General features: G+C 59.5%; 1 protein-coding gene across 3 annotated transcripts; it reads left to right on the forward strand.

Annotated features, from left to right (window-relative positions):
- Nucleotides 1–2,403: 2,403 nt before the first annotated feature.
- On the forward strand, nt 2,404–23,714 carry FBXO31 (F-box protein 31; the record flags this gene model as incomplete). 3 transcript variants are annotated; one of them, XM_080704046.1, is made up of 9 exons in its annotated part: nt 2,404–2,734; nt 13,068–13,139; nt 19,107–19,183; nt 19,488–19,655; nt 20,292–20,366; nt 21,202–21,311; nt 21,402–21,555; nt 22,405–22,748; nt 23,492–23,714. In XM_080704046.1, 9 exons carry the CDS (start codon nt 2,404–2,406, stop codon nt 23,712–23,714), a joined length of 1,554 nt encoding a protein of 517 aa, XP_080560172.1. The 3 variants fall into 3 exon arrangements, with proteins under 3 accessions (XP_080560172.1, XP_080560173.1, XP_080560174.1); XM_080704047.1 differs by having other exon boundaries at nt 21,205–21,311; XM_080704048.1 differs by lacking the exon at nt 13,068–13,139.
- Nucleotides 23,715–23,987: the final 273 nt, after the last annotated feature.

Below are 23,987 nucleotides of genomic sequence, written 5' to 3' on the forward strand. Positions count from 1 at the left end.
TTAAGCCTTTTATACCCAGCTCCTAGTACAGGGCCATTAGAGGCTATTAGACAGATGTTGTTTTTAATACACTCACAACAATGGCCAAAATTATACTTTGGAATTTATGGTTACACACAGAACATAGCACACGGGCTAGTGAGTCGTTCAACAGGTATTTATCTCCTGGGTTGCGCATTCCTGTTTACCCAGACCAGCCTTCTTCCACCCGAGTCTGCGGGTGGCGACCCCGCGGCCTTCCCCACCTCTGTGTTGTCCATGTTCCTCCGGCCTCAGCTTTTCAGCCACCTTTGTTTTTTTTCTTTCCGTCATAAACACTGAATGGGTAAACATTCACGGACTCCGGAAGTTTGCTGGCGCGGGTGGCCGGAGGTTTCCAGGCAGGCTTGCACAAGGTGTTAATGGCAGAACGCTGCCGCTCTGTGAAGGCAGGCCTTGTGGTCTGGGGCAGTGTGGTCAAGCCCGCTGAGCCCCGGGGGAGAGGGCCGCCGGCCTGGGAGCAGGCCCGGGAGGCCACACCTGCTCTGCCCAGGCTCCACGCTGCTCCTGTGGCCCAGTGGAGGACGCGGAAAGGAGGCCAGACTCAGAGGTCGGGGCCCACATGTGAGGAGCTTTGGGTGGCCGGGAAGGATCCGTGGGCCACCAAATCCTTTCAAATAAGCGAACTACACTACGCTTTTTATTTCTTTATAATGAAGTGAAGGTGTGCAGGACGGAGAGAAAAACAGGCCCAAGTTCCGCGAGGCCAGTCAGCCACGGTTTTCAGGCCTGTGGGCTGAGATGCTGGAGGTTGGAAGGTGGGCAGAACCTCTACGGCTGATTTCAAAGAGCCGGGCGTGGTGGAGCACACCTATAATCCTGGGAGGATCGCAGGTTCACAGCCACCCTCACCAAATTAGTGAGGCTCTCTGCAACTGAGTGTGACCCTGTTTCAAAATTAAAAATGAAGCCGGGCGTGGTGGCACACACTTGTAATCCCCGCGGTTGGGAGGCAGAGACAGGAGGATCACAGTTCGAGGACAGCCTCAGTTATTACTTATGGAGGCCCTTTGCAGCTCAGGGGTTCCATCCCCAGCACCGCAATGTGTAACTCAGAGGTAGACTGCCCCTGATTTCAATCCCCAGCACCCCTTCCCCACACACGTGCGTGGAACCCACGGGCATTCTCCCTCTGAGCTGGATTACAAGCGTGCGCCACCACGCCCCGCACTGTATTCTTTATTTTGAAACCGGGTCTATATATCTTTATATTTGAAATAGGGCCTTGCTCTGTTGCCCAGGCTGTCTTCGTCCTGTGTCGACACCCCGAGTAGCTGGGTCCACAGGTGCCCTCCGCCCACCGCGTCCATTTAAACTTTATGAACTTAAAACTAGGCCGTGTATTCATGTAGAGCCAAAAGGTGGAAATGACGTGCAGAGAAAAGTCCCAGGCCACCTCTGTCCGGGATGGCTGCGTGGTGGAAGTTTCTGGTCCCGGAGCCCGTGGAGAGGCGGCGCTCGGCGGGGCTCGGCGGGGCCCTCCCCTCCCTGGGGGCCTGGAGCCTCGGCGGGCAGCCGGGGAAGTGACTGCAGTGGGCTTCGGGTCAAGGGTCGACAGGTGCAGCGTCCCGAGCACTGCACAGCCCGGCCCGTGGACGGCGGGGAAGCGTCGCCATCCTCTGCACGGGCCTCTGCCTCGGGCCCGCCGCGGAGCCTCGTTAGCGCAGTAGGTAGCGCGTCAGTCTCATAATCTGAAGGTCGTGAGTTCGATCCTCACACGGGGCATCCGAGACATTTTTGCATCCGGTACTGTACGCTCTTTTCCACACCGGCGCCGTGGGTGAATCTCTTTGGGCTGGGGTCTTAGAGCTCCGCGGGGCTGCTGGTGGGCGAGGGTCTTGTTGGACAGGGCGGGGCGGGGCTTGCAGGGGCGGGGCCTACGCCGCTCTGCAGGCGTCCTCCGGCGCTGCCAGCGCACGGGGCGTGGTCTACGGGGGGCGCGGCGGGGGGGGGCCCAGACCCGGGCTGTTCGTGCGTGAGGGGCGTGGCGCGCGGCGGGGGCGTGGCCAGGCCCAGCAGTTCGCGTGTAAGGGGCGTGGCCAGGCCGGGCTGTTCGTGCGTGAGGGCGTGGCCAGGCCTGCTGTTCTTGTGCGGGGGGCGTGGCCAGGCCCGGGCTGTGCTTGCGGGAGGGGCGTGGCCAGGCCGGGCTGTTCGTGCGTGAGGGCGTGGCCAGGCCGGCTGTTCTTGCGCGGGGGGCGTGGCCAGGCCGGGCTGGTCGTGCGTGAGGGCGTGGCCAGGCCGGCTGTTCTTGCGTGGGGGCGTGGCGCGCGGCGGGGCGGGGCCAGGCCCGGGCGCTGCGTGCGGCGGCGCCGGCCGCGCGTGCGCAGAGCGCGCAGCGTGTGGCCGTCTGTCCAGCCGGCGGGCATGGCGGTGTGCGCTCGGCTCTGCGGCGTGGGCCCGGCGCGCGGTTGCCGGCGTCGCCAGCAGCGCCGGGGCCCGGCCGAGACGGCGGCGGCCGACAGCGAGCCGGACACGGACCCGGAGGAGGAGCGCATCGAGGCGGCCGGGGGCGGCGGGCCTGCGGGCCCCGCGCCGCCAGCCCCGCGCTGCTCGCTGCTGGAGCTGCCGCCCGAGCTGCTGGTGGAGATCTTCGCCTCGCTGCCCGGCACCGACCTGCCCAGCCTGGCCCAGGTGTGCACCAAGTTCCGCCGCATCCTGCACACCGACACCATCTGGAGACGGCGCTGCCGGGAGGGTGAGCGCGGCGGGCGGGGCTCCGGGCCGGGCGGGCTGGGGGACGGCGCCGGCCTGCGGTCGGAGCGGGGCCTGGGCGCGGGGACGGGATGGCGGGGCCGGGGTCGGCCTGGGAGGCCTGGGGCCCGCGACCTCGGGAGCGGCCGCAGACGGGGGTGCGGGGACGGGTGCGCCGGGCGCCGCCCGCGTCGCGGGCTCGTGGGGCTGGGGAGCCCCCGGTGTGGGGTGGGCTGGCGCCCCTGTGAACGGGGGCCTGGAGTGCGGCCGCGCTGCCTCTGCCCTCCGGCGCCCCGGGGCTCGGGGGCGGAGCTGGGCGCCCTGCTGCCGAGGAGCTGGGCTGCGGGGGCAGCAGCTGGCCCTCGGAAGGTTGGGGTCGGTCAGCGCCGTGCTGGGCAGGACTGTGGGCAGGAGCAGAAGCGCCAGGTGAGAGAGTCTGGAGCTCAAGGTCCTCTGCACTTCAGCCTTGGCAGCCCCCTCCTGTACAGTCAGCTCCCGTGTTTTGATATAAAGTACAGGTTCAAGCCGGGCGTGTCTCTCAGAGGTCGAATGCCCCTGGAGTCCATCCCGAGACCCGCAAAAAAAAAAAAAAAAGTAGGCTAAAATAACTCCAAACGGTGCAGCACAGCCAAAGGAAGGAAGGAAAGGTCATCAGAGAGCCCTGCCCTCGGACTCTTAACTTTGGGAAGGCTTCTTTCCACACAGACCTCCTGCCCTAAACGCGTCCTACTGTGTTGACTCGGAGCAGGCTGGCCCGGCCGCCCTTGGGGTTTTCTGTTTCCTTTGTCTTAGTGGTTTGAAGGCTGCTTTGTATAGCTTATAGAAATTAGGAGATTGCATGCGTCTTTCAGGACTTCTGAAGTGCTTTTTTTCTTCTTTTGTTTGTTTTTTGGTTTTTGGCAGTACTGGGGATGGAACCCAGGGGCATTCTACCTTTGAGCTACACCTCCAGCCCTATTTTATTCTTTGTTTGGAAACAGGGTCTCACTAAGTTGTGAATTGCCTCACCAAATAGCTAAGGCTGTCTTTGAACCTTTGATCCTTCTGTCTCAGCTTCCCAAGTACTAGGATTACAGGTGTGTGCCACCATGCCTGACCGTTTAATTTTTTTTTTTTCTGGTACCAGAGATTGAACCCGGAGCATTCTACTTCCAAGCTACACTCCCATTCCGATTGTATTTTTATTTAGAAACAGTCTCTGGCTGGACGTGGTGGTGCACGCTTGTAATCCCAGCATTTGGAAGGCTAAGACAGGAGGACCGTGGTTCGTGAACAGCCTCAGCTACTTAGGCCCTCTGCAACTCAGTAAGACCCATTTTCAAAAATAAATATACAAAATAGGGCAGGAGGTGTAGCTTGGAGGTCAAATCCCCTGGGTTCCATCTCCAGACCCACAAAAAAAAAAAAAAAAAAAAAGAAAAAAGAAAAAGAAAAAGAAAGTCTCTCTGGGTTGATGAGTCTCATACTTCCTGAGGCTGCTCTCAAACCTGCTACCCTCCTGTCTCAGCCTCTCAAGTACTAGGATTACAAGCAAGCACCACTATGCCCAGTTCTGTTTTATTTTTTATTTGGAAACAGCCTCACAAAGTTGCTGAGAGCCTCACTGAGTAGCTGAGGCTGGCTTCGAACCTGCACGATCCTCCTGTCTCAGCCTCCCAAGCGTGGGGATTACAAGTGTGCGCTGCCATGCTTGGCTTGTTTTCACATTTTAATATTGAGGCCAAGAAAGTTAATTCTCTTTTTCTGCAAACTCTACCTTTTTTTTTTTTTGTTGTGTTGATGTACTGGGGATGGAACCCAGGATCATTCTACCTCCAAGCTACTCCCCAACCCTATTTTTTATTCTTTATTTTGAAACAGGGTCTCACTGAGTTGCAAAATGCTGGGTTACAAGCGTGCGCCACCACGCCGGCTCTGCACCCTCTGCCTTTTCATTTGCATGTTTTGCATCTCCTAGGCCTGCGATGGTAGATCTGCTGTGAATGTTTCACCGTGCTTAGAGGAGTTTCTCCATCAGTCAGCTCTAAATAGGATAACGGGATCTTTTGTGTTGTCAGAAAATTCGCAGGCTCCTGTCGAAGCGGAATTGCAGCTCAGGGTAAATCCTTAGAATTGCTAATGGAAACATACATGGTCCTGGTGAGGTTCAGAAAGCAGCTGGGGACATTCTGGAGACTTCAGGCCCCCTTCTTTCCACTGCTCTCAGGACCCCAGAACCAAGCCGTCTCGTTCACACAGGTGACCCCATGACACTGGAGGAACCCCACTGTGAGAAATGGAAAAACACTGACGGCACGCTGGGCACAGTGGTGCACGCTTAGAGTCCCAGCTGCTCAGGAGGCTGGGGCGGGAAGATTGCAGGTTCACGGCCAGCCTGGACAGCCTAGCCAGATCCTGTCTCAAAATAAAAATGGCTGAGCGGTGATCCTGGTACTCGGGAAGCTGAGGCGGGGTACCACAGGTTTGAGGTCAGCTTCAGCAGCTTAGTGAAACAAGTTTTTATGAGAGTAAAAAATTTGCCTATGCGTACACTGTATACACCATTGGTGTCTACAACATTGTGTTGTGGTTTCTTAGTTCCTGGAAAAGTTGCACTGTGCCAGGTGTAGTGGTGCACACTTATAATCCCGGTACTTGGGAGGCTGAGACAAGAAGATCGCAGGCCTGGAGAGCCGCAGTAGCTTAGTGAGGCCCTCTGCAATTTAGGGAGACCTTGCTTCAAAATAAAAATAGGGCAGGGGGTATAGCTCGGAGGTAGAATGCCCCTGGGTTCCATTCCAAACTTGCAAAAAAAAAAAAAAATAGGGCTGGGGTATAGCTCAGATGTCGAGTGCCCCTGGGTTCCATCCCCAGTACTGCCAAAAAAAAAAAAATTGCCCTGTATTGGCCTGCATGTCGTGTTGTCGTGTGTGTGTGTGTGTGTGTGTGTGTGTGTGTGTGTTGTTGTTGTTTAGTAACCCCAGAGGCATTTTACCTCTGAGATATATCCTCGGATCCTTTTTTTTTCTTTTTAATTTTGAAGCAAGGTTTCACCAAGTTATTGATGGCTGGACTTCAAAACGTGATTCTCCTGTCTCTCCTAAGTATTGGGATTACAAGTGTGCGCCATCAAGCCTGCTAGTTTCTGTTTAATGTGTTGTGAAATGTTTCTCTTGTGTGTAGTCTTTTGCATTTTTTTTTTTTTTTTTTTTTTTTTTTTTTTTTGGTGGCACTGGGGTTCCTGGAAACCCTTCTACCTCCGGGCTACACTCCCAGACCTATTTTTATATTTTATTTGGAAACAGGGTCTCTCAAGCCAGCGCGGCTGGCTTTGAACGTGCGCAATCCTCCCGTCTCTGCCTCCCAAGTGTGGGGATTACAAGCGTGCCCACCACGCCCGGCGCAGTCTTTTGCATTTTAACATTATTTGTAATGACTTTTGTGAAATTTACAACTTTAATAAAAAATTATGGAGCCTTATTTATTTTTTGCAGTGCTGGGGATGGACAGCCCCAGCCCTATTTTATATTCTTTATTTTGAAACAGGATCTCACTGCCTTGCAAAGGGCCTCACTAAGTAGCTGAGGCTGGCCGCAAACCTGAAATTTTTCCTGTCTCAGCCTCCCGAATGCTGCGATTACAAGTGTACACCACCACTCCTGGCTCAGAATTTAGTTATTTGTGTTACTTGGGACTGCACCCAGAGTCTTTCTACCTCTAAGCTATACTCCAGCCCTATTTTATTTTTTATTTTGTAACAGGGTCTTGTTAAGTTGCCGAGACTGTCCTCGAACCTCTGGTCCTACTCTCCCAGCCTCCCAAGCACTGGGATTGCAGGTATGCGTCCCCATACCTGGCTAAAGTGATGAATCTGTGTTAGCTGGGCGTGGTGGTCCACACTTGTAATCCCAGCATTTGGGAGGCTGAGACAGGAGGACTGCAGGTTCACAGCCAGCCTCAGCTACTTAGTGAGGCCCTCTGTAACTCAGTGAGACCCTGTTTCAAAATAAAGAATTAAAAACTAGGGCTCAGCATGTTGTTTGGAGGTAGAATGCCCCTGGGTTCTGTACCCAGTACCACACACACACACACACACACACACAGTTGTGTTTAGGTGATGATTTGTCTCCCGGAGGCGACGGACGAGGCTGACAGTCGTGGGCAGGTGAGCCACTGAGGAGCCCTTGCGAGGACAGGAGGATCGGGGCTGCGGGACACGCTGGAACTGAGGTGAATAGTTGCTCGCTTAGAGCGTTACGGTGCAGCCGCAGCTCGGTCCAGGCCCATCAGCAGCGTGTGTGGGCATTTCCACACATGGGGCTGTGGGGACTCCAGCTAAGAGTGGGCAGCTGGGAGCCGCCTGGCATCAGTTCTGCTGTTAACCAGGTCTGCCCTGATACCTGGAAGCTGGCAAGCAGCGGTGCTGCTGGACAGAAGGAGCCCGGCGCGCAGCGGTGCGGGGCGCGTCCTGTCCAGGGCGAGCAGCTCTCAGTGCGGCTCCCTGGGCTGCAGCTCCTGCAGGACAGTACGCAGCCATCGCTTGTCACCGTGCCCAGGGCAGCAGCGGCTGAGATCTGCTGTGTCCCGACCAGGCATTCTGTGGGTCACGCCCGCCCCTTGGCTGGTGGCTTAGGAGTGCTGGGGTGCCAGCCCAAGAAGCACGGAGCGGAGGCGCTCCCTCGCCGCCTGCGCTGGTCGCAGCTGTCCCCAGGCGCTGTGGAAGGGTCGCGTTAGTCACGCAGCCCAGTGCTGGGTGGGTCTTTCTTGCCAGGAAGCGCGTGGACACCAGCATCTTGGGGCTGTAGGAAGCAGCCAGCGTCCTCCCCAGAAGTCCGTCCGTCTGTCCTGTCTTCCTTCCGCTTTTGAGGCTGTGAATCAGCCTCTGACAGATGCCCGCACTCCCCCGCGGCGGTGCGGCCACAGGGAGGGGAGCTGGTGAGGAGCCGGTGGGTGGGTGGGGGTTGCAAACAGTAGAAGCTTCCAGTCAGTAGGTGCCGGCTTTGCACACCAGCCTCATGCTGCAGGTGTTTGCTGGGACGCGGCGGGCGTGCGCCCAGGTGTAGACTTTACACCTCATTCTGCAGTAAGCAGGCTGCGCCGAGAGGACTTTCCAGACCTAGTGTGCAAAGCCAGCTGCCTTCCATGCCGAGCAGGGTCCTGGAAGCGCCATGCTCTGGGGGCCGAGTGCGGGGAGTCTCAGGGTCCTCGGTCACTGCTTGGCCCCATGCCTGCCTCTAGCCCCAGCGGTACCGCAGCCCCGCCTGCAGGTGCGGTGTTGCCGCTGGCCGTAGCCCCCCAGGCCGATGTCCTTGATGCCTGAAGTCACCCCGCAGCTGCTCCTCAGCCGCCGTCCTGGTCGCCTGCAGACCACCTCTGGGGTTGCCTGGCCCTCTCTGCTTGGACCTGCCCCCTCCACTTGCCTGAAGATTTCTCAGAATGAGAGGCTTTGGGATGGTGACGCGCAGTCCTCAGCTGTCAGTACCCACGTGGAGACGGGCTCTGGACACATCTGCAGGTGGCACTCACCGCTGCGGGCTCTGGACACATCTGCAGGTGGCACTCACCGCTGCGGGCTCTGGACACATCTGCAGGTGGCACTCACCGCTGCGGGCTCTGGACACATCTGCAGGTGGCACTCACCGCTGCGGGCCTAGGAGGTGGCTCGGGATGGGTGTGTGTCACGCAGGGCACAGAGGAGGCTGGAGCGTGCCGGGACTGAGCAGCAGTGAGTGTCTAGACGAGGCCCGCGTGGTCCTGGGGGCAGAGCCTGCGCCAGCCGGACCAAGCCACTAGCACACCTTTGATTTTTTCTTCTTCTACCTCTGAGCTACTCCCCCAGCCCTGTATTTAGTTTTTTATTCTGAAACAAGGTCTCACTAAGTTGCACTAACTGAGGCTGCCTGCAAACCTCACAAACCTCCATCCTCCCGTCTCAGCCTCTCAAGTGCCGGGGTTACAGGCATGTACCACTGCTCAGCTTGGCAAAGCATTTTAATTATTTTATTTTTTTGCAGAACTGGGGATGGAACCCAGGGGCATTCTACCTCCGAGCTACAGCCCTGCCCTATTTTTTATTCTTTATTTTGAAACAGGGTCTCACTAAGTTGCAAAGGCCTCACTGAGTAGCTGAGGCTGTCCTCATACTGCAAGCCTCCTGTTTCAGCCTCCCAAATGCTGGGATTACAAGTGTGCATCACCACGCCCAGCTTCTATTTTTTTATTTTTTTATTTTCTATTTTAGAAACAGGGTCTCACTAAGTTGTGGAGGGCCTCACCAAGTAGCTTAGGCTGTCCGCGAACTGCAATCCTCCCATCTCAGCCTCCCAAGTACTGGGATTACAAGCCTATGCCACCAGGCCTGGCTGGCAGAACATTTTAAAAGTGACTTTTGGGAAATTTTCTGGTTGGAATTTTTTTTTTCCTTTAGTGTGTGTGTGTGTGTGTGTGTGTGTGTGTGTGTGTGTGAGATACTGGAGATTGAACCTAGGGGTATTCTATCTCTAAGCTATACCCCCAGCCTTATTTATTTATTTATTTATTTATTTATTTATTTATTTATTTTTGCAGTACTGGGGATGGAACCCAGGGAACTCTACCTCCGAGCTATACCCCCATACCTTTTACTTTTGAGTATTGTGGGTGGAACTTAGGGGCTTTTCTATTTCTGGGATATACTCCCAGACCTATTTTATTATACTTTATTTGGAAACAGGGTCTCACTAAGTTGTTGAGAGCCTCACTAAGTAGCTGAGGCTGGCTTCGAATTTGTACGATCCTCCTCCCAAGCACTGGGATTACAAGCATGCGGCACATGCCTGGCTTGACCCCCGGCCTTATTTTTTATTCTTTATTTTGAAACAGGGTCTCACTGAGTTGCAAAGGGCCTCACTAAGTAGTAGCTGAGGCTGTCCGCGAACCGCAGTCCCCTTGTCTCAGCCTCCCAAGTGCTGGGATTACAAGTGTGCGCCACCACGCCCGGCTCCCTGTGTTTTATGTTTGATTTTGAAATAGGGTCTCACTACAGAAGACTTCACTAAGTAGCTGAGGCTGGCTCAATCTGCGATCCTCCGGTCTCAGCCTCCCGAGTGCTGGGGTTGCACGCGTGTGCCACCATGCCCAGCTTCCTTTGCTCTTTTTCTTCTTTACAGCGCTGGGGGTTGAAGGCAGGCTCATGTGACCACCAGGCAGGCGCTCTGCCGCTGAGCTGCACCCTGACCCCGTGATTTCCCCTCTCCTTAAGTTAGAGTATTGAAAGTGGCAGTTTATTCCTCCTTATTGTAAAGGTCTACTTCACAGAAAACTTAGCATTTTGCCAGGCGTGGTGGCGCACGCTTGTAATCCCAGTACTTGGGAGGCTGAGACAGGATGATTGCGCAGGTTCAAAGCCAGCCTCAGCTACTGAGTGAGACCCTGTTTAAAAATAAAGAATAAAAACAGGGCTGGAATATAGCTCGGAGGTAGAATGCCCCTGGGCTCCATCCTTAGTGCCGCCAATGATAATGGTGGTGGTGATGGTGGTGGTGGTGATGGAGTGCTTTGACAGCCTGCCGCTCTAGTCTGAGCAGCCTGGCCTGCCGGGCTGGCTGTGCTGTGTGTGGAGGGCGGAGTCGGTGCTTGTTAGTTTTCTGGGCCACCTCGTGGCTGCTGGCAAGCCCCGGGCCCAGGCTCGCTCTGAGGGCACTTCCTGATGGCTTCGGGGACTGCGGGAGGCCGCTGCTTAAGCAAGGATTTTCCCGTGGGAAGAACGCAGTGCACGTTTCTTGGCGGAGCGCTGGTTGGAATGATGTGGTTGGTGGTGATGGCCTTGGGAGTCAGGAGGAGCCGTGAGGGTTCCTTGGGGATGGCTCGTGGACGAGCACCTAGCTTTGCTACTCTCCCACCCAGGCCCTCTGCCTCCGAGCCACACCGCCACCCTTTTATTCTTAGTATATTTTATTTTTTTTGCAGTGCTGGGGATGGAACCCAGGGGCATTCTACCTTTGAGCGATGCTCCCAGCCCTATTTTATGTTTTTTATTTTGAAGCAGGGCCTCACTCAGTTATAGAGGGCCTGAGTAGCTGAGGCTGGCTGGGAACTACGACCCTCCTGTCTCAGTCTCCTGAATGTTGGGGTATACGTGTGCACCACCACGCCCGGCCCCTATTTTTTATTATTTACTTTGAAACAGGGTCTCACTGAGTTGCAAAGGGCCTAAGTAACAGGCTGTCCGAGTAGGTACCGCCACGCTGCGTTTACTTTGCAGTTACACCAGTTCTGCCAGCTGTCAGGTTTCCTCTCTGAAGCTGGCTGTGGTTCGTAAGTCCTGTGCCAGTGTTAGCTCTTTGCTACCTTAAAAAGCTGCGGCCCCGGGTGGCGCGTCTCTGTCCTGCAGGTGGGCGTTTAGACACTCCCGCTGCCGGTTCACCGTACACCTGGTCAGCCTCGGGCTCAAGGCATTGAGCATTTCCACTCTGAAGGCAGGTCCGCCCCGGCAGAGTCTCCTGGAGGCGGCCCGCACCGTCCACGGCTAACTGCGCCTGGCCCCACGCCACAGCCAGGGCCCCTCGCCATCCCTGTGTTCCAGAAGTTCCTCTCAAGGTCGACCCCAAGGTACTGGGTGTGCTCCTTCCTCCTCTGCTGACTACAGAAATCGTTGACTGCAGCGATCAGTCGAAGAACAGGTTGTACTGCATCAACGCACTTAAAGAGATAGGCCTCAGTGGGCTCCGCGCAGGGAGTGGCGGGCAGTGTAGGAATCGGGTGGCCGCCGCTCGTGCCTGGCCGCCGCCCTGTTCTCTGTTGTCAGCTGGACGCCCACTTCCTGTTTGCACTTGCAAATATGAGCAGATGGGTATTCTGTTTTTCTCCAGTGAGAGTGCTGACGGGGAGGGTTGGGGGGTTGACTGATCTGGTCTAACCCTTTTTGTCCCTGTGGTTCTAGGGATGGAGCCTGGGGCCTTCTGTCTCTGAGCTGCACCTCAGCCCTTTTTGAATGTGTTGCTTTGAAGCAGGGTGTTGGGTTGCTGGGAGCCCGGCTGAGTCGCCGGGCTGGGCTTGAACGTGCCATCCTCCTGTATCGGTGGACATGGCTGGTCCCACCTGTGCGTACGTGCTCAGTGGCAGAGCCTGGTGTGCCCTGGGCGAGCGCCCTGGCCACTGAGCCGCACCCCGGCTCTTGCCGTTGTCCTTTGTACTAGTGGCTTGCGTGTGTGGCTCCATGGCGCCCTGGCGGGCAGTGCTAGTGTGGCCTCGGTCATTCCGCACTTCTGTCCGTCCTTGTTGGTGTCTCGCCGGGCGTGCTCTGCAGCGGGGCTTCCTGGATTGAGGTGTCTCGCCCAGGGCTGCCTCTAGAAGGGCCTCTGTTGGTGCTCTGGGGTCTCATGGGAGGCAGGAGCGAATGAGCAGCGGGAGCCCCCGCCCAGAGGGCCTCTCGGCCCTGTCTGTAACGGAGCTCTGCTTGGATTGGTGTTGGGATTCCGCCCGCCCCCCGCCCCGGGCTCCTTGGCACCTGTCTTGTTGAGGGCAGGGCTCGCCTCGGGGCTGCTGGAACTCTGTGAGGCGGGGTCAGCAGACTGCCCGTCCACTTCAGACGATCGAGGCCTGGGCAGTGCCACCAGCCTCCCCGGGTCAGGACGGGCAGAGCCCTGCCCTCAGAGGTCATGCTGCGAGCCCACATTGCTGGCCCAGGACGCACAGGTTGGTCGGGGTGATGGTCGTGGGGGAGCCCTGCCTGCCCCACTCCCCGCACCCACTGCTCAGGACCTGTCTCAGTGCGGTGTGTCCGGCCCGCCAAGCGCGCTCCTTGTTGGGAGTCCCGGCACCTCTCTGCCTGCCCTCTTGGTGTTAGTAGGGATGACCTGGCGCCTCCCAGGCCTGCTGACAGGCTTCTGTGTGGTGATGCCAGGCAGTGCCCGGTGCAATGCCCGGCAGTTTGTGCGGCGGGTAGCTGCTTCCTCCCCACGCTGCCCAGGCTCTACCCTAGGGCTGGGGTTTGTTGGGAGGGTGAGCGCTGGGCTGGGGGTATGGCAGAGGGCAGGAGCAGGCGGCAGGGACGAGGGCAGGGAGGCCGCAGGAAAGCTCTCTAGCCCGGCCCAGCCGCCCGCTGGCGTGTCTCAGGCACTGCACGGTGGCCACCATGAGCAGAACTCCCAGCATGTGGAGTTTTGAGGCCCTGTGGCCATTGGGACCCGGCGCCGGTCCCAACCCGGAGGAGCAGCTTCGGGTGCAGGCGGCCAGGGCCCGCCCCGGAGCAGTCACCACAGGGAGACGCACGCAGGCTTGCACACCCTTGCCTGTCCCCTAACCCCTGGCCCTGGTCTGTTGGCTTCTGAGGCTCGGTGTTTCTGATTTTAAACTTTAGCAAATGTTTCTCGTTGCAGAATACGGTGTTTGTGAAAACCTGCGGAAGCTGGAGATCACGGGTGTGTCGTGTCGAGATGTCTACGCGAAACGTGAGTCTCAGTTTTGCCGCTGTCATTAACTGCGTGTGGCCGGAGCCCGAGCTCGGCGGTGACGGGTCTTTTAGGCCACCCTGCTGTCATCTTAATGTTTTTGCGTTATTATGCGTGATTGTGTTTTATTATTGTTACTATTTTTTGGTGCTGGAGTTAAATCCAGGGTCATTCAGCCTCTGGGCTGTGCTGTTCTGTTTCTTTATTTGGAGAAGCGGCGTGCTGGCTGAGACCTGCAGGCGCCTGCGCCCTCCCCTGTAGTGGCGTGGTAAGCGCAGACCCGGCCGGTGCTGAGCCTGCGCACTGCGCGCTCTCCTCCCTCCTCGGGGACCTGGACCTGGTCATCACTCACCTGTTCTTTACTCACCCCAGCTCGTGTTTCATGGCACGGTGTAGTCACGGTGTCTGTGCCTGCTGATCAGGTCGGGGTACCTGGTGTACCTGTCGCTTCAGACCTCATCATTTCTTCATGTTGAGAATATTCAAACTCTTCCCTACCGTCTCTTTTGAAATGTATACTTTTTTGTGTGTTTGTGCTACTGGGAATTGAACCAAGGAAAATTCTGCCTTGGAGCTATACTCCCAGTCCGATTTTATTATTTGGCAACAGGGTCTTGCTAGGTTGTTGAGAGCCTTACTACTTGTTAAGGCTGTCCTCAAACTTGTGATCCTCCTGTCTCAGCCTCCCAAATGCCGGGATCACAGGTGTGCGCCACCACGCCCGGCTGACACGTGCATCACAGCTGGCCGTGCCGTGCTGTAGATGGCTGCAGATGTTCGCGGTCACCGCAGCTCCCAGCGGCTTGCCGAGCCCTTGTCCAAGGACCTTTGGGTCTGAGCAGCGTGGGCCGAGGACACAGTTTCTGTACTTCCGGCATGTGTGTTCCAGGGTCTGAGTCTGCTGCTTCCCGGGAGGTGGCCGTGTGATGGCGCTTGGGAGTGAAGCCCCGGCGTCTTCCCTCGTCCCGGGTGTCCAGGGAGGCTGCTGCTGCTCCGTGCTGCACATCCTGCAGCTCCCCTCTCCCTCCGGTTCCCTGTGAGCAGGCTGTCCGGTGTCCCCACAGCCCTGGCCCACCACCTCTGGCTGGCCCCTCTCAGTGCCTGTGTTTCCCTCTGTGGCTGTTCTGGTCCTGTGAGCAGCTCGCAGGGCACGTTCCTACCTCTGGCCGCTCTCGGCATCCGCAGACCACCCGACTCACAGCGTCTCAGAGCAGCGGGAGGCGCTTGAGCGCAGGTCCCTGCAGGCGCGCGGTGTCACCGCGGTGTGCCTGGGTCCTCTGGCGCCAGGGAGGTGCACACGGGGCCTCCTGCTGTGCCCTGCATCCTGCGGAGAGGCGCGTGGCATGGGGTGGGGCTGGCTGCCGGCCCATGAGGGTTTCTGTTTCCTGGCGATTCTTGACCCTGGAGCCTTTGCAGAACGCAGGGGACGAGTCTCACGCCTGCCACTGAGTGCCCAGCATGGCGTGGCCTGTGCTGGTGAGAGCAGCTCCGCGGCCCTTTTCACAGGGCAGCAACTGTGTTTGTGAATTTGCTTGAAAGCTTTTTTTTGGTGGTACTGGGGTTCATGGAAGCCCTTCTACGTCCGGGCTACACTCCCAGACCTATTTTGTTTTTTGGAAACAGGGTCTCCTAAGCCAGCAAGGCTGGCTTCGAACCTGCGCCATCCTCCTGTCTCCGCCTCCCGGGCTTGGGGATTACAAGCGTGCGCCACCACGCCCGGCGCGCTTGAAAGCTTTACTGGAGAGGACTGCTGAGCTCAAGTGGAGTTGGCGTCCTTGTCCCAGCATGGCAGGTCGCGCTGAGTCCTTGTCAAGAGACCAAGCACAGGGCCTTAGGCTCCAGTGGCCACCCAGGGCGCTTCCACTGCAGGTCCCGAGCACAAGCTGGCCCAGGGAACCCTCTGCTGGGAAGGAAGTGTCGTCCTGAGGCGCCCTCTCCAGCCAGCCTGGGTGCAGCGTGTCTCCCGTGTGCTGGGAGTCCCTGAAGGAATTGTGCCCTGAGAGGGAGAGGGTGTTGAGTCAAGTGGAAACTTTTCTTTTTTTTTTTTTTTTGCGGTACTGGGGACGGAACCCAGGGGCATTCACCTCTGAACTACATCTCCTGCCCTACTTTTTATTCTTTATTTTGAAACAGGGTCTCACTGAGTTGCGGAGGGCCTCGCTAAGTAGCTGAGGCTGTCCGTGAACCGTGATCTTCCTGTCTCAGCCTCCTGAATGCTGGGATTACAAGCGTGTGCCACCATGCCGGGCTCTTCTTTCTTTTTTTTAGTATTGGGGATAGAACCCAGGGGCCTTCCACCTCCAAGCTACATCCTCGCCCAATTTTTATTCTTTATTTTGAAACAGGGCCACACTAAGTAGCTGAGGCTGGCCGCAAACCACAGTCCTCCTGTCTCAGCCTCCTAAGTACTGGGATTACAGGTGTGCGCCACCACCAATCTCAGCTGAAAGAGATAAAAGATACTTGTCTGCACTGGGAGCCATTTTAAAGTTTCTAGAGGCCCTGGCCCTGCCTGTTTGTTACTCCTGCCCGTCAGAGGCCCAGGCTTTGGCGCCACCTGTTTGGAGCAGAAAGACAGCTAGGTCTGACAGGTGCTCCGTTCCTAACAGAAGCTCCGGGGGTGGAAGGAATGCGCCGCGCGTCCACAGGTGCTCCTAACCCCGCAGGGCTGGGCGTGTGGTGGCGATGGGCCCTCATTGGGCGACAGTCCCAAAGTCCTGCGGAGGAGCCCTTGTGTTCAGCGTGCTTCTGGGCAGAATGTGTGCACTTTGGACAACACTACAGACCTCTTGTTTGCCAAACCGAGCAGAGAGGGTGGCAGCCAGAGCAGGGGAGCGGCAGCCCGGCCAAGTGGCTAGAGGCCGGGCAGGAGGGCCACTCTGGCCGTCATCGCTGGACACAGCGCGTGTCCTCCACCAGCCGGCCTCCCTGCCCGGCCTGCAGGCAGCGGCTTCCTCCCCAGCCCCAAGGGCAGTGACGCAGCCAGAATTGCTGGGAACAATTGATCCTGCGCTGCTGCTGGGAAGCCGCCTGGCACGGCGGACAGACATGCGCAGACACCAGAGGTTCTGTGCGTCCTGCGTCTGTGGCTCCGGCCTTCAGGAGCCAGGCTCCTTGGAACGACACACGGCCCGGGGGATCCCGGGCAGCCCCACAGTTGTACTGGGGTGTGCTGCTGCCCTTGCGGCGGGCTGAGGCGGATCCGCCTTGCCTCAGGCCGGAGGGTGTGGAGCGCCCCACCCCCCACCCCAGGCCTGAGCGCAGTCACAAAACACTGTAGAAAACCTGGAAACCTCAGGAGATAGGAGAACCCGCAGCTGTGCACTTTGGAGACTTCTCTGGAGTCTTTAAACAGCAATTGGCATGTTGGCCCTGAATGTTAGTGACTAGACAGCCAGGCTGGCTGGTGGTGCTGGCGCCTCTGGAGTGTCGGCACGCTCTCGTGCCTATGGTCCTGTCACTGCGGGCCGCGCGCCGAGATGGCTGGAAGGGGGTACCCCGCAGGCCGCCCTGGGTGGCAGCACACTGCTGATGCCAGCCCGCAGCGCCGGGCCGCTGGCCACGGCGTCCCTGCTTACTTCACCCTTGGCCGTGTGTCGCTGCCTCAGGCTCTGGGCAGTGGCTTCGGTAGGCGTGGATTACGTGCCTGTCCTCACGGTGGCCGGCACCTCTCGTCCTGCGTGCAGAGGTGACCAGTGCCTGGGTGTTATTCTGAGCTGAATCCTCAGCCCGTTGTATCTTACTTCCTGTGTGATTCTGAACCTGGGGGCATTTTGCCTCTGAGCTGTACCCTTTTTTGTTTGGAAACAGGGTTTTGCTAGGCTTGATTCTCACAAGTGGCCGAGGCTGCCCTTGGACCTGTGATTCTCCCTTCAGAGCCTTCCCAGTACCGGTGTGCAGGTGTGTGCCACCACACCCAGCCCTTTGTATTTTTAATTTGGAAGCTGGGTCTTGCTAAGTTGCGCAGGCTGGCCCTGAACTTGTGATCCTCCTGCCTCAGCCTCTGAGTCGAGTCCTAGGATCACAGGTGTGCACCACGGCTCCTGGCTCAGCGGTGTCTGACTTTGTCACGCGGTGGGGTGGAGCAAGGGTGCAGCGCTGCCGCGTCGTGGGAGGCAGCCAGATGGCTACCTTGGCCCCGGGCTCGTGGCTGCGCCTGCAGGTGGGAAGCCCGGGGTTGGGGAGGAGGCAGCTCTCTGTCTGGCAGCGCCCTGGCCAGGGGCGAGACCCTCGGCTGAGTCCCTGCTGTCCGTGACGTGACGTGACGTGCCCCCAGTCCTGATAGGTGTGTTTCTGCTTTCCTTTCGGACACAAGTGAAGCGGGGGCCACCACTGCCGGACACCTGGGTCCTGCGCGGGGCTTTCTCCCCGAGGGGCGCTCCGGACGCCAGCTGTTGCTGGGGCTCTGGGCTGCCCCTTGGGCAGGGCTCTTGCGTGGTGTTAATGCACACAGGGCTCTTTCAGACTGCCGCCTGGTCCAGCTCTCCACTGCCTGTTAGCGCGGCGGCGGAGCCGGGCTTCCTGCCGTGGCGACTAGTACACAGTGCGCCCCTGGCGGATGAGACAGTCGCCACACCTGGGTCCACAGCGTTTCCTAAACACTCCAGGGGTTTCTTCACTTCCCCATCGGCAGCCCTGACCGGCAGTGTTGCACCTCTTCTGGCCACGCCCCGGGCCTCTCCCCACCCTGGCCAGGGGACCCCCGGGCTTCGGGATGCGGGGGCAGGGGAGGCGGCCACCCAGGCTGTGTGCAGGAGACGTGGACTGTGGGGGAGTGCTGATGAAAACAGTGGGTGGGCAGGCGGCGCTGCCCTTGCTTGTCCAGCAGAGTGGCCGCTTGACCCCTGGTTGGGCTTGTGCAGTTTGGACCGCAGGAGTTTGCTTTCATGCGAGCCTTGCTCTTTAGGGCTCTTGTCTGGTGCAGGTGAGCTCTCCAAGGTGCTGGCCGTGAGACACAGCCCTCAGCCTCCCCTGGCGGAGGCACTGCAGCAGGGCGTGGCCGCTTCTCCGCCCCGGGGCTTTGCAGAGCCTGATCCAGGGAGGACTGTCCTGCATGGCCAGCCATGCCGCGAGGCTGGGTTTTGTGTTTGAGAGTCTTTGTTTCAGCAAAATAGGGAAATTCCCTTTTGGTATGCCAAGAGTACATGGCATCCTTTTGACAGGTTCCCTGGAGGCTTTGAGATCGAAATGGTTGATTTTTGGAAGGAGCAGGACGTTGCTGACAGGCAAGTTGGGAGAAGGCGGAAGAGTAGGAGACAGGGCCAGGCTGAATAGTGTTCCTTATTTTCTTCCGCTACCGTATGAAGTTTTAAAATTAGAAGAGTTACAAGAAGCGTCCCGCGAGGCAGGTTCCCCCCCGGATTCTGCAATGCCGCGACACGGTGCTCCCTGCTGACCGCTTCGTGTCCGTTACAGTGGGCCCTGACCCTGTGCCTGCGTCCCGCTGTCCATGTCCACCACTAGCATTCCTTCAGGTTCCTGGTCCTGGTGGTTGCTGTCTGTTTAGCAGACACCCGCGCGGTGTGGCCACAGACAGGGAGGCTGTCTTCCCCACATCTCCTGAGCGGCCTCGGGCTGGGTAGGGAGCCGTGGCCCTCATCTGAGGCCTGCTGAAGTGTGGGCCTGGGCTGGCCGGGGTGGCTTCCTCTTTCTGTCCCCAGGCCGGCCGGGGTGGTGGCCTCCTAGGGCTGCTGACTCAGGCTTCTCCAGCCCTGCACGTCTGCCTTGCTGTCCTGCTCTCTGGCACGGGGCTTGTAGAAGCCCCCATGGAGGCCTGGACCCGCCTGGTGGGGCCCGTGGTTCAGCTGAGCTCCTGCCGGCTGGCCGTTCCTGCCGCGGCGGCTCTGGACGCAGCGGTGTGGCCCAGTGCTGGCTGCAGGTTCTCCCGGGGGCGGGCGGGGGCCTCAGCTGTCTTTTCCCTTCCCCGTCTGCACATGGCTCTGAGTGCGCCCTGCCCTCTCTCCGCAGTGCTGCACCGGTACAGACACGTGCTGGGGCTGTGGCAGCCGGACATCGGGCCGTACGGAGGGCTGCTGAACGTGGTGGTGAGTCAGCCCCCGAGCCTCGCGGGGTCAGTGCCCAGGCGGGAGGGCGCCCCTCGGCCTCTGCACCCGTCCACAGTGGCGCAGGCTGTTCTGGGCGTGGCCTGGCACTCGAGGAAGTGAGAAAACTTTTCAGGCGGCTTTCTGGGGACCAGGTTTAATTTCCAAAAGAGCGCACATGTCGTCAGTAGCCCCTGGGCCTTCCCCTGTGCGCTCACACCCGCTGCACGCCCGTGGAGGTTGAGCATTGGCGGCCGGCGTGGGGGAAGCTGAAGGCATCAGGTGGATGGCTGGACTTGCCCCACAGGTGGACGGCCTGTTCATTATCGGCTGGATGTACCTGCCGCCCCACGACCCTCATGTGGATGACCCCCTGAGGTTCAAGCCCTTGTTTCGGATCCACCTGATGGAGAGGAGGTCTGCCACCGTGCAGTGCATGTACGGCCACCGGGGGCCCCACAGCGGCCACGTCCAGGTGGGTGGTGTGATTCCACGCTCGGACGGAGCCCTCGTTCTGTTTGCAAGCATGGAATCAAATGTCTGCGCGCATGGGCTCGCGCCTTCTCTCTCTCTCTCTCTATCGCTCTCTCTCTCTTGTGCTTTCTTTCTTTTGCGGGTCTGGGGATGGAACCCAGGGACATTCTATCTTCGAGCTATACCCCCTGCCCGATTTTTTTATTCTTTATTTTGAAACTGGGTCTCACTGAGTTGCAAAGGGCCTCACTAAGTAGCTGAGGCTGTTTGCAAACACAGATCCTCCTGTCTCAGCCTCCCGAATGCTGGGATTACAAGGGTGCGTCACTGCTTCTGGCCAAATGCCCAGCCTCTGATGCCAGCCCCAGTGAGTGTGGCACGGCCTGGCGTGGCAGGGCAGCACCTTGGCCATAGCCCTGTCTGCTGCTCTGAGCCGCTGTGAGGCATGGGTGCCTGTCTAGAAGATGCACCCTGGGTTTCTAGAAGCCTTCCTCTGCCCAGCATGTTTTAGTTGCGTCTTTGATGTTTGTGGATGGGTTTGGTGGGTGCAGTGGTGAGAGGTGACCGTGGTCCCGTCCGGTGCGGCTGGCAGCATGACCGGCTCCTTGTCGTTTTTCCTTCTGTCACAACACTGAAGATCGTGAAGAAGGACGAGTTCTCCACCAAGTGCAACCAGACCGACCACCACAGGATGTCCGGCGGGAGGCAGGAGGTGAGCCCGCGCGTCACTGAAGGTGCACAGGCCCGGCCTTCCCGCTGGGGAGGATGCAGTGTGCGAGGCCCCAAGGTTAGAAGTGGGCCTGGCGGAGTGCCTGTAATCCCAGTACTTGGGAGGCTGCGACGGGATTGCAGGTTCAAGACCAGCCTCGGCAGCTTCGGCCCTCTACAACGTAGTAAGAAGATAGGGCTGAGGGCATATGTCACGTAGAAGGTCCCTGGGTTCAGTCCTCAGCACCACTAGATTAACAAGTAAACAGAGGCGGGCAGCAGGCCTGTCTCACATGTTCTCCACCACTGTCTTGCACAGACACTTGCAGGGCTCCTTTTAGAAACAGTGTCGTGTGTGTGCGTGTGCGTGTGTGCATGTGTGTCCCTGCGAGTGGAGGGCTCCTGTCCCTGCTTCCCCTCGGTGAGCTCAGAACGGGGAGCAGCAGAAGCCCTCTGTTTCTCAGCTCTCTGCCCATGGTGGGCACCGACGCACTCGGCTGCTGCACCCAGATGCTCCTGGGAGCCTGAGAGCCAGGGTGGTCTGTGTGAGCTGTGATTCGGTGCGGACACCGCTCTGCCCACCTATGGGTGCTGTGGCAAGGTTCACGAGGGCTGTGTCGGTAGTCTAGATGGGTCTCTGGCTCCAGCGTGGCCCTAAGGGACCCGGTGGGCCCAGCTTTCCCCTTGGGGAGCTGCCACCCCAAACCCTGTGCTTTTCACCTGGGCATGTCTGGACGCAGGGGCCCAGTGGGTGGCGGCTCAGGAGTCTGCGCAGGGACGGGCCTGCAGCCTGCCCCGCGCCTCGGCTCGCTCCCAGCGCCCCTCCTGCGCTCTTGAAGGAGTTCCGGACGTGGCTGAGGGAGGAGTGGGGCCGCACGCTGGAGGACATCTTCCAGGAGCACATGCAGGAGCTCATCCTCATGAAGTTCATCTACACCAGTCAGTACGAGTGAGTGAGGCCTCCCTGGGACCGCAGCGCGGCCCTCCTCCTGCCAGGCCGCCGGCTGAGCGCCGGGCCCTTCTGTGTGCTGCCCCACAGCAACTGCCTGACCTACCGCCGGATCTACCTCCCGCCCAGCCGCCCCGACGACCTCATCAAGCCTGGCCTCTTCAAGGGCACCTACGGCAGCCACGGGCTGGAGATTGTGATGCTCAGCTTCCACGGCCGGCGTGCCCGGGGCACCAAGATCACGGTGAGCGGGTGGCAGTGCGCCGGTGCGGTCATAGGCTGGCAGGCGTCCCGCAGCTCCGCCCCTGGAAGCCTGGGGAATGCTGGTGTCCCGCCCCTCCTGCGTCTGCCTCGCCAGAACCATTCTCGAGCCCCAGGGGCTGGTGTGCACTCTGGGTGGCTTTGGCAGTGGCGCGGAGGCTGGCTGCCCAGGCAGGCCCAGTCAGAAGTCCTGACTTAGAGCCCGGGGAAGGGCCTGAGTTAGCAGACTGCTCTAGAAGCTGCTGGGGGTGGGCCATGCCTTCGGGCTTCCTGGGCTCACCCTGCCGGGGCCCTGAGCAGCTGCCATGCCTGGCTGCTTGCTTCTGGGTCGCGTTTACAGTCCCCACTGCCAGCTGACAGGTGTTGGTGGTTTCTGGCTGATAGCGCTAACGTGTCTGGAAGGAGCAGCCTTCCCTTATCTCTTGTCTGGCCACGGCCCCCTTGAAAGACAGGGCCCAGAACCAGGGCCACATTCCCACTATCCCCTCACCAAGGCCTGGCCCCCAGCCCCTGCAGCTGTAGTGCTGGAGGACGCTCCTGGGCAGGCTCACTCAGGCAGCAGCCAGACGCCATAGACGGGGCTCGCTCCCAGAGCAGCAGGCACACACGTGCACACGTGCATGCTGGCGGCCCAGGGGCTCCCGCCCCGTCCTCATGTCATTCACGGCCCTCCCCGCCATCCTTGGTGCTGCTCCGGTGCTGGCTGGCTAAGGCATCTGGACTCAGCTCCAGGGAGGGAGCTGTGATGCTGGCAGCGCAGATCTGGCCTGGAGGCTGTGCAGGGCTCCCTGGGGCTCCGAGCCCCACTGACCGCCACCTTTCGGCCCCGCAGGGCGACCCCAACATCCCTGCTGGGCAGCAGACGGTGGAGATCGACCTGAGGCACCGCATCCAGCTGCCCGACGTCGAGAGCCTCCGCAGCCTCAGCGAGCTCTCGCGGATCGTCCTGGAGGTGCGTGAGCAGGTGCGGCAGGAGGCTGCCGAGGACCCCGGCCCGCCCCGGGAGCAGCTGGCGGCCAGCGCTGCGGACGGGGCGCCCGCCCAGGACGGCAGGGAGCCCAGGGACGGCGCGGCCGCGGCCCAGCCAGCAGCCCCGTCTGGGCCGGGACAGCCGTTCGTGCTGCCCATGGGTGTGAGCTCCAGGAACGAGGACTACCCTCGCACCTGCAGGATGTGGTAAGGACGGGGCGGCCGGGTGGGCCGGGCTCTCCGGGGGCTGGTGGGCCTCCCGCAGGGGCACGATGGGTCCTGTCCTTTGCCCCCCTGAGCAGGACCTCAAGTGAGGCCGGCAGGGCTTCCGGAACGTGGGCCCCTCACACCCACGCAGCACGCTCCCGAAGTGCTTCTAGTTGACCAGGAGCAGACAGGAAGGGTGGGACGCCCCGCGCTCTGGTGCCTGGACAGTGGGCAGGGCCTGGCACTGTCTGCTGGCCACTCAGCACGCTCAGAGCCGGCCGGCGCCACAGCACCTCTGGAGGTCCCGGCCCGCCTGCCCGTCCTTGCCCTGGGTGCGCGTGGCCTTGAGCGCCCGTGCATGTCCTGGTCCACGCCGCTCCCCTCTACACCCCAGCTGTTCACGTGGTGACGTGAAACTGGGGTCCTGGTTTCCCTGCTCTGCTTTGTGAAGCGTGATCAGAGCCAAATCCGAGGCGGGCCTGCCGAGCGCTCCAGCCTCTGCTCGTGGTGGGTGTGGGCTCCGCCCACGTCTCTGACATCCTGGCAGCCCAGAGCCCTGGCCCTTTGTGTTGGGGGCTGCCAGGTCTGTCCCCAGCAGAACCCAAGGACAGGCCTGAGGCCTCTGGACCCCCTGCGCAGGCAGGTCTCCTTAGAGGCCGGGCCGCCTGGCGCGGCTGGGCTGGCGTGCGGGTGCCCGGCGGGGCCCTAGCTGCACACCCTCATGCTTCCCTCTTGCCTTTCAGCTTCTATGGCACGGGCCTCATCGCCGGCCACGGCTTCACCAGCCCCGAGCGCACCCCCGGCATCTTCATCCTCTTTGACGAGGACCGCTTTGGCTTCCTCTGGCTGGAGCTGAAGTCCTTCAGCCTGTACAGCCGGGTCCAGGCCACCTTCCGGAACGCAGACGCGCCCTCGCCGCAGGCCTTCGACGACATGCTCAAGAACATCCAGTCCCTCACCTCTTGACTGCGGCCGCGCGGCCACCTGGGCTGGCCTGACCCCGGGAGTGAAGCAGCACGCGCTTTGGAAAGGCGGCCTTTTTGCCAGAATGGGCCCGGCCCAGCCCTGAGACACTGTGTATAGTGTGTAACATATTCCTGTATATTTGTCGGTAGCCATGAAGGAAAAAGCAAGTATGTATTGAAAAAAAAGGGAAAAAAATGAATGAACCAGAATGCACCTGCTCTGGAGGAGCGCAGAGGCGAGCTCGGGCACGGCCTCCTGGAGACGCAACAGCCA

This window comes from Muscardinus avellanarius, assembly GCF_963383645.1.
Source record: "Muscardinus avellanarius genome assembly, chromosome: 10".
NCBI lineage: Eukaryota > Metazoa > Chordata > Mammalia > Rodentia > Gliridae > Muscardinus > Muscardinus avellanarius.